Raw genomic sequence first — 10,622 nt, 5'->3', positions numbered from 1 at the left:
GGACAGGTTGGGAGAGTGGGCAGAGACGTGGCAGATGGAATATAGTGCAACAAAGGAGGGAGCAACGCACTGTATATTTTAAAAATCAAAAATAATTTATTTAATTACGATCACGATACAAAAAACACAAAAAAAACATCCTCCACCGTATTACAATATCACCAAATTATTCAGACACTACATTTCCAAACAACCATGCTACAAATATACAAATAAACCAGTATATAACCATGTCCCTCTCTAACACCACCCGGGCACGGACTTAAACCTGGTAATGATACAATCAACTGGTTCAGGCAAAGCCCTCTTCTGCCTGGCACCGTGACTGGCGGAGGGCCAGCTTGGCCAGGCCTAGGAACAACCCAATCAGGCCATCTTCAGCCATGCCCAATCCCTAGATCCCATCACCAGTCCTTTAGTCGCTGACAGCAGAGTCAATCCTCCCCCTATGGATCCTACGTGGAGTGGCTCCGGACCCTGGCAACAAGGGACACTCTGCTGGTCACAAGGAGTGACGCACTGTGGGAGGGAGTGACACACTGTGGGTGGGAGTGACACACTGTGGGAGTGACACACTGTGGGAGGGAGTGACGCACTGTGGGAGGGAGTGACGCACTGTGGGAGGGAGGGACACATTGCGAGGGAGTGACACACTGTGGGAGGGAGTGACACAATGTGGGAGTGACTGGGAGGGACACACTGGGAGGGAGTGACGCACTGTGGGAGGGAGTGACGCACTATGGGAGGGTGTGACACATTGTGGGAGTGACGCACTGTGGTAGGGGCGGTGAGGAGGGAGTGACGCACTGGGAGGGGGTGATGCACTGTGGGAGTGTGTGACGCACTGTGGGAGGGGGGGCAGGAGGGAGTGGCACACTGGGAGCGAGTGGCACACTGTGGGAGTGCCGCACTGTGGGAGGGAGTGACACACTGTGGGAGGGGAAGTCAGGAGGGAGTGACACACTGGGAGTGACGCACTGTGGGAGGGAGTGACGCACTATGGGAGGGAGTGATGCACTGTGGGAGTGTGTGACACTCTGTGGGAGGGGGGTCAGGAGGGAGTGGCATACTGTGGGAGGGAGTGGCACACTGGGAGTGACGCACTGTGGGAGGGAGTGACACACTGTGCGAGGGGGAGTCAGGAGGTAGTGACACACTGGGAGTGACGCACTATGGGAGGGAGTGATGCACTATGGGAGGGGCAGTGAGAGGGGAGTGACACTGGGAGGGGCAATGAGGGGGGAGTGACGCACTGTGGGAGGGAGTGACACACTGTGTGAAGGGTGGTGAGGAGGGAGTGACACACTGTGGGAGGGAGTGACACTCTGGGATGGGTGGTGAGGAGTGAGTGACACACTGGGAGGGAGTGACACACTGACAGGGGGTGAGGAGGGAGTGACGCACTGGGAGGGAGTGACACACTGGGAGGGGCGGTGAGGAGGGAGCGACATACTGGGAGTGACACATTGGGAGGGAGTGACACACTGAGAGGGAGTGACGCACTGTGGGAGGGACAATGAGGGGGGAGTGACAGCCACTGTGGGAGGGGCGGTGAGGGGGAAGTGATACACTGGGAGTGACACACTGTGGGAGGGGTGGTGAGGAGGGAATGACACACTGGGAGGGAGTGACGTACTGTGGGAGGGGCGGTGAGGAGGGAGTGACGTACTGTGGGAGGAGGCTGAGGAGGGAGTGACACACTGGGAGGGAGTGACGCACTGGGAGGGGGGTGAGGAGGTAGTGACGCACTTTGGGAGTGGTCGGTGAGGAGTGAGTGACACACACTGGGAGGGGCAGTGAGGGGGCAGTGACACACAATGTGGGAGGGGCAGTGAGGGTGGAGTGATGTACTGTGGGAGGGAGTGACACACTGTGGGACTGACACTGGGAGTGAGTGACACACTGGGAGGGGCGGTGAGGAGGGAGTGACGAACTGGGAGCGGCAGTGAAGGGGGCATGACACACACTGTGGGAGGGAGTGACACACTGGGAGTGACGCACTGTGGGAGTGGGTGGTGAGGAGTGAGTGACACACTGGGAGTGACGCACTGGGAGTGACACACTGGGAGTAGGGGGTGGGGAGGGAGTGACACACTGGGAGTGACGCACTGGGAGTGACACACTGGGAGTGGGGGGTAAGGAGGGAGTGACACACTGGGAGTGGGTGGTGTGGATTGAGTGACACACTGGGAGGGAGTGACACACTGGGAGGGAGTGACACACTGTGGGGGGAGGGGGCAGTGAGGAGGGAGTGACACACTGTGTGAGTGACACACTGTGAGTGGGGGTGAGGAGGGAGTGAGACACTGGGAGTAGGTGGTGAGTGAGTGACACACTGGGATGGAGTGACACACTGGGAGGGGCGGTCGGGAGGGAGTGACACTGGGAGTGACGCACTGTGGGAGTGACACACTGGGAGTGGGGGGTGAGGAGGGAGTGACACACTGGGAGTGGGTGGTGAGGAGTGAGGCTCCACCACTACACCACCACGCCGCTCTTGTCCGCTCTGTACAAACCAGGTCCACAGCACAGGATAAAAGTGTGGAAAGTGAGTCCAGTGAACTGACAGGGTGTTCACTGCTAAAGATTGTTCCTTCTCTCCTCAGCCGTGATATCGGGAGAGTGGAGTTCAGTCACTCCACAAGATGTGACAGCGCAGAATGGTTTGTGTGCACAGATTCCGTGTCACTACAGGTACCCGTCGCATCTAAACAATAAACCACGGATTGGAATTTGGTTTAACAGTGAGACGAACGACAAAAATGTAGCCTTACACTCCAAGAATTCCAGCAATGAATCAACACAGTTTCGCCATCGGACCCGGCTGTCAGGAGATCTGGGAGACGACGGCTGTTCCCTGGTTATAGACAACGTCACGCAGCAAGATGCAGGTCCTTATTTTTTCAGAGTTAATTTTGGAGGGGGAGATCGTTTCAACTACTACCCTGTAACACAGCTCCATGTTACTGGTAAGTGCTCTGTATAATTCACTCATTCACTCCACAGTTTCTTCCCAGCTGTTATCAGGCAACTGAACCACTCTACCACAACCAGAGAGCAGAGCTCAACTATTGGCGACCTCTTTGATGACCCTTGGACAGTCCGTGATCGGACTTTACAACTATGTACAACCCGCCTGTCGTGGGATAGACTGATTACTGGCTCATATGTGAGGATGTTATTTGTAGATTTTAGTTCTGCATTTAATTCCATCATCCCCAGCAGAGCGGTGGACAAACTGTCTGATCCGGGTGTTAATGCAAACACATGCGGATGGATTAAGGACTTTTTAACAGACCGCCCACAGAATGTCAGGATGGGGTCCAATTACTCCCCAGTCCTGACGCTCAGCACAGGAGCGCCACAAGGATGTGTGCTGAGTCCCATCTTGTATACAATATACACTTATGACTGTACACCAACACACAGTACAAACAGAATCATCATGTTTGCGGACGACACGACTGTGGTGGGACTGATAAACAACAACGACGAGTCTGCCTACAGAGAAGAAGTCCAAAAACTGACTGTCTGGTGTACCAAAAACAACATGGTACTCAACCCATTAAGACAAAAGAACTGGTCGTTGACTGCAGGAGGAAGAGGAGAGAGGAACCTGCTCCTTTATACATCAAAGGAAACATGGTGGAGAGAGTCACTGGCTTTAAGTTCCTGGGAATAAACATCTCCCAGGATCTCAAATGGCAAATGAACACCGTCACTCTCGTGAAGAAGTCACAGCAGCGGCTGTATTTCCTGAGGTCTCTGCGGAGAGCAAACGTCTCACAGCCGCTGCTGCTGTCCATCTACCGATGCGCCGTGAAAAGTATCCTCTCTTATGGCATCCTGGTGTGGTTTACTAGCTGTTCTGTGGCTGAGTGGAGGGCGCTGCACAGAGCATTACAAACGCTCAACTGCCCTCCTTGGATGATATATATAGGGCCCGATGCTTGCGCCGGGCCACTAACATCAAGCAGGACACATCCCACCCTGCCAACCACATTTTCACTCTGTTACCCTCTGGGAGGTGATTCAGGTCTCTGAAGGCTCGCACCGGTAGACTGAAAAATAGTTTCTACCCATGTGCGATAAAATAGCTTAATTCCAACAGAGAACACTGGGGAAGCAAAATGTCATTCCAAGAAATGCAACATTCTTTAAAATTTCTTTTTAAATACTTATTTATTATTTTTACTAATAAGTGTACATATGTGTCAATGGTTGTCGTGTTTGCATTTTTTAGCCGGAGGAGATGCATTGGAATTTCGTTGCACAGTAATGTGCAATGACAATAAACGTATTCATTCATCATTCATTCATACCCCCCTCCAATCTTTGCATGTCCCATATCCTGGACATTGACATTTTCCAAATTTCCACTCAATGTTTTAATTTAATGTTTGTGCAATATTACATACTGTGTAATAACTGGTCATTTTAATTTCATTGTTATTATAATGCACATGGCACTTTCAATGCCTTGTCCTCCAGGATAAATAAAGTTATTTTGCATCTTATCTTTGCTGGCTTTACCTTTACTAAATGTAATTCCCTTATCGTGCAACTATACACTGCAAATGGCTCAATTGTAGTCTCCTCACTGATAGACACAAAAAGCTGGAGTAACTCAGTGGGACAATCAGCATCTCTGGAGGGATAATGAATGACATTTCGAGTCGAGACCCTTGTTCAGACTGGTTAGGGATAAGGGAAACGAGAGATATAGACTGTGATGTGGAGAGATAACGAACAATGAATGAAATATGTGCAAAAATGTACTGATGATAAAGGAAACAGGCAATTGTTAGCTGTTTGTTGGGTGAGAACGAGAAGCTGGTGCGACTTGCATGGGGAGGGATGGAGAGAGAGGGAATGCCGGGGCTTCCTAAAGTTAGAGAAATCAAAATTGATTCCACTGCCCAAGCGAAATATGAGATGCTTTTCCTCCAATTTGCATTTAGACTCACTCTAACAATGGAGGAGACCTAGGACATAGCAGGCAACAAAACCTTTTCACTGTACCTTGGTACACGTGACAATAAACTAAACTGAAACAATAGATGTTCAGCAGTGAGTGGGGAGAAACACGGACAGTACAATTCACACACACACACACACACACACACACACACACACACACACACACACACACACACACACACACACACACACACACACGCACGCACGCACGCACACACACACACACACACACACACACACACACACACACACACACACACACACACACACACACACACACACAAACACACACACACACACACACACACACACACACACACACACACACACACACACACACACCACCGCATCAGGATCCTCCTGGTTCATTTCTGGGTCATCGTGACACCTCCAGTTTTTGCCCTGTTATTACCAGGTTTTCATTGCCCATATATGCTCTTAATATCGACTCCATCTACACTTCACGCAGCCTGAACTAAACTAAACAATGACTGTCTTATACTTACTGCCCTTAGTGGAGAACTCTGTCCCCATCTTCCTGATCACAGGTCATCATGACATTCCTGATCCCCGACCTTTCCAACCTCCCTTGACCATTGTACCTCCTTTTTCAGGGATCATCCTTGTTTAGTTGAGTTTATTGCCACGTGTACCGAGGTACAGTGAAAAGCTTTTGTTGCGTGTTAGCCAGTCAGCGGAAAGACAATGCATGATTACAATCGAACCGTCCACAGTGTATAGCTACATGATAAGGGAATAACGTTTAGTGCAAGGTAAAGCCAGCAAAGTCCGATCAAGGATAGTCCGAGGGTCACTAATGAGGCAGACCGCTCATTAACCCGGTCCGCTCTCTGGTTATGGTAGCATGGTTCAGTTGCCTGATAACAGCCGGGAAGAAACTGTCTCTGAATCAGGAGCTGTGCGTTTTCACACTTCCATACATTTTCCCCGATAGGAGAGGGGAGAAGAGGGAGTGACCGGGGGTGAGATTTGTACTTGGTAATCTGGAGGTTTGTATTTTCACACTTCTGTACCTTTCCCCCGATAGGAGACGGGAGAAGAGGGCGTTAAGGGGGGTGAGACTGGTCCTTCATAACTGCAGGCGTGTGTTTTCACAATTCTGTACCTTGTAAAAACATTCTTCCTCGTGTGGGACTGGGATTACCATGTGAACCGATGTATCCAGTGATGTTTAACTAACAGTATCTGTTCCTGTGTGTGTTAGATTTCACAGATAAACCCACGATATTCTCTGCTGAAATGGTGGCAGGTCAGCCTGTGAACGTGACCTGCTCCTTCAACACCACATGTAATGGAACGACACCCACCCTAACCTGGGTCACCCCCGCTGGTGAACCACCTTCAGCCTCACACAGAGTAACTCAGTGGGGAGACACTTGGACATATACTTCTGTTCTGTCCCTGACACCAGCGCTCAAAGATCACGGACAAAACCTCACCTGTAGAGTCAGATACCCAACTGTCTCATCCGAGCAGATCCACACACTGAATGTACAATGTAAGTACGGACATCGTTTATTGTGCAGGAACAGCAATAATCCATTAGCAGTGCTGGTACATAAGGTCATAGGCGATAGGAGCATAATTTGGCCATCTGGCCCATCATATCTACTCCGCCATTCAACCATGGCTGATCTATCTCCCTCCTAACCCCTTTCTTCTGCCTTCTGCCATAACCTCTGACACCCGTACAAATCAAATCAACACCAAAAGCTGGAGTAACTCAGCGGGACAGGCAGCATCTCTGGAGAGAAGGAATGGGTGATGTTTCGGGCCGAGAGCCTTATTCAGAGTGAAAGTCACGGGAAAGGGAAACGAGAGATATAGCCGATGATGTAGAGAGATGTAGGACCTACCTGATCTCCCGGTTGCTAAACACTTTAATTCACCTGGTAAACAAAAAAGCTGGACAAACTCAGCGGGTGCAGCAGCATCTATGGAGCGAAGGAAATAGGCAAAGTTTCGGGCCGAAACACTTCTTCAGACTCTAATTCACCTTCCCATTCCCACACTGACCTTTATGCCCTAGGACTCCTCCACTGTTAGAGTGAGGCTAAACGCAAATTGGAGGAACAGCATCTCATATTTCGCTTGGGCAGCTTACAGCCCAGTGGTAACTTCAGGTAGCCCTGGCATTCCCTCTCTCTCCATCCCTGCCCCGCCCAAGCCCCACCAGCTTCTCGTTGTCACCCAACAAACAGCTAACAACGGCCTGTTTCCTTTATCATCGTTAATTGTTTGCGTATTTTTCATTCATTGTTCTATATCTCTGTACACCATTGCCTATATCTCTCATTTCCCTAAACATAGAACTAGCGTGTGAACGGGTATTCGAGGGTCGGCGCGGACTGGGCGGGCTGAAGGGCCTATTTTCGCACTGTATCTCTAAACTAACCTTAGAACTAGCGTGTGAACGGGTGAGCGAGGGTCGGCGCGGACAGGGTGGGCTGAAGAGCCTGTTTCCGCACTGTATCTCTAAAGCCTGAAGACTAAAGTATTTTACAATCCAAGGTTCACCGAAAGTGCCACAAAACTGATTGCTGAGTTTTATCTGTTTGCAGACGCTCCCCAGAATCTCTCAATCACTTCCCCCGACAACGTGAACAATTCCTGGGTCAGTGTAAAGGAAGGAAACTCTGCAGCGATCCTCTGCTCCGTCCACAGTTTCCCAACATCTAACCTGACGTGGAGACATCTCGATGTCACGCTGAACACAACACGTTCCAGCAACGAGCTGTGGATGGAGTCCCCTCAGCTGACACGGCAGGATGCTGGGGTCTATCAGTGTGTGGCGGAGAATAAACACGGGACAGCAGAGAGGGATGTGACCCTCACTGTAGAATGTGAGTAGATACACACTGTCACGTCTATGAAGGCAGATGGATTACGGGCCCATGAAAAATGCTGGAATTGACCGCGCACACGGACTCACTCACACCTACACACCGTCTCTCAAACACAACGCACACTCACTCACACACAACACACACTCACTCACGTACAACACACACTCACATACAGCACACACTCTCAAACACAACACACACTCTCACACACACACACACTCACACACAGCACACACTCTCACACACAACACACACACACACTCACACACAACACACACTCACTCACACACAACACACACTCACTCACGCACAACACACACTCACACACAGCACACACTCTCAAACACAACACACACACACACACTCTCACACACAACACACACTCTCACACACAACACACACACACACACACACAACACCCACTCACTCACGCACAACACACACTCACTTACAAACAACACACACACACTCACACACAACACCCACTCTCACACACAACACACACTCACACACACAACACACACTCTCACACACAACATTCACTCACACACACAACACACACTCACTCACGCACACCTACACACAGTCTCCGTCTCCCTCACACACACACTCACATTATCTCCGCCCCACACATGAACGCCATCACACACACACATTCTCTCAAACACATACACACACTCACCCTCTCCCACAAACTCACCCTCTCTCAGACACACACTCACTCAAACACACACACACATTCTCTCTCACATGCACATACACACACACATCCTCAAGATCTCGGAGAAAACCCACGCAAGTCACGGGGAAAACGTGCGAACTCCGTACAGACAGGTACCGGTGGTCAGAATCGAGCACGTGTCTCTAGCGCTGTGAGGCAGCAGCTCTACCCACTGTGCCACCATGCCGCCCACATCTACAGTATTTTGTGTTCCCCACCTGTATGTGTCCTGTCTAACCTCTGCCTGACATTGTTGGATCATATTGATCTCTCGACCCAGAAACCCTCAATGCCTCCCTCTATGTATCGTCACTCCTCGTGTTGCTTAAAACACAAAATGCTGGAGCAACTCAGTGGGTCAGGCAACATCTTTGGAGTCATAGAGTCTTACGGCGTGGAAACAGGGCCTTCCGCCCAACTTGCCCGCACCGGCCAACGACCCCCATCTACACTAATCCCACCTGCCCTACTTCGACCCATATCCCTCCAAACAAGTCCAATCCATGTTAACTGTCCAACTGTTTTTTAAACGTTGCAATGGTCCCAGTCTCAACTCCCTCCTCCAGCAGCTCGTTCCATACACCCACCACCCTCTATGAAAAAAAGTTACCCCTCAGGATCCATTAAATCTTCTCCCCTCTCATCTTAAACCTAGCGTACTCACCTCTCCGTATAGTCTGAAGAAGGGGCTCACATGAAACGTCGCCCATTCCTTATCTCCAGAGATGTTGCTTATCCCGCTGAGTTGCTGCAATTTTTGTGTCTACGCGATTACAATTGTGCCATCCACTGTGTACACACACAAGATAAGGGAATAACGTTTAGTGCAGGAAAAAGATAGCACAACAGTAATTCAGGACCACTCTCTAGTTGTGGTAGGATGGTTCAGTTGCCTGATAACAGTCGGGAAGAAACTGTCCCTGAATCTGGAGGTGTGTGCGTGCGTTTTCACACTTCTGTACCTCTTGCCCGATGGGAGAGGGGAGAAGAGGGAGTGGCTGGGGAGCGACTGGTCCTTGATTATGTTACTGGCCTTGCCGAGGCAGCGTGAGGTGTAGATGGAAGATTATTCCCGATGTTGAGGAATTCCAGAACAAGGGGTCACACAGTTTAAGGATAAGAGGGAAATCTTTTAGGACCGGGATGAGAAAAACATTTTTCACACACAGAGAGTGGTGAATCTGTGGAATTCTCTGCCACAGAAGGTACTTGAGGCCATAGTTCATTGGCTATATTTAAGAGGGAGTTAGACGTGGCCCTTGAGGCTAAAGGGATCAGGGGGTATGGAGAGAAGGCAGGTACAGGATACTGAGTTGGATGGTCAGCCATGATCATATTGAATGGCGGTGCAGTCTCGAAAGGCCGAATGGCCTACTCCTGCACCTATTGTCTATGTTTGGAGGGATATGGGCCATATGCGGGCAGGTGGCCTGTTTCCACATTATCACCCTATGACTCAGACTCTCGTCGGAAAGAGGAGGAGAACCTCTTCAAAGTAGACATATCTTAAGGAGATTTTGAATTGGAGCAGACGAAATGTGTAGGAAGGAAATGCAGGTGCTAGTTTAAACCAATGGTAGACACAAAGAGCTGGAGATACTCAGCGGGTCAGGCAGCATCTCTAGAGAGAAGGAATGGGTGACATTTCAGGTCGAGACCCTTCTGCAGACTGGTCACATACGTACTGCATAGTTTCTCTCCATACCGTCCTGGTTGGCACGTGGAATTCTGCCGTGTGAACACGTTTAAAACTCCGTTTGTCTTTAGATGCTCCACAGAATCTCTCAATCACTTCCCACGACGACGTGAACAGTTCCTGGGTCAGTGTAAAGGAAGGAAACTCTGCAGCGATCCTCTGCAATGTCCAGAGTTTCCCAACATCTAACCTGACGTGGAGACATCTCGGTGTCACGCTGAACACAACACGTTCCAGCAACGAGCTGTGGATGGAGTTCCCTCAGCTGACACGGCAGGACGCTGGGGTCTATCAGTGTGTGGCAGATAATGAACACGGGACAGCAGAGATGGATGTGACCCTGACTGTAGAATGTAAG

General features: G+C 50.1%; 1 protein-coding gene across 1 annotated transcript; it reads left to right on the top strand.

Moving 5' to 3' along the window:
• The first annotated feature begins 1,330 nt into the window (after positions 1–1,330).
• Positions 1,331–10,377, top strand: LOC116969552 (myeloid cell surface antigen CD33-like). The gene is made up of 5 exons (XM_033016396.1): positions 1,331–1,337; positions 2,607–2,969; positions 6,206–6,499; positions 7,563–7,615; positions 10,336–10,377. The coding sequence occupies exons 1-5, from the start codon at positions 1,331–1,333 to the stop codon at positions 10,375–10,377; spliced, it is 759 nt and encodes a 252-aa protein (XP_032872287.1).
• The last annotated feature ends 245 nt before the right edge of the window (positions 10,378–10,622 follow it).

This window comes from Amblyraja radiata, unplaced genomic scaffold (genome assembly GCF_010909765.2).
Source record: "Amblyraja radiata isolate CabotCenter1 unplaced genomic scaffold, sAmbRad1.1.pri S73, whole genome shotgun sequence".
Lineage (NCBI taxonomy): Eukaryota > Metazoa > Chordata > Chondrichthyes > Rajiformes > Rajidae > Amblyraja > Amblyraja radiata.
This window is presented reverse-complemented; position numbering and strand designations above follow the sequence as displayed.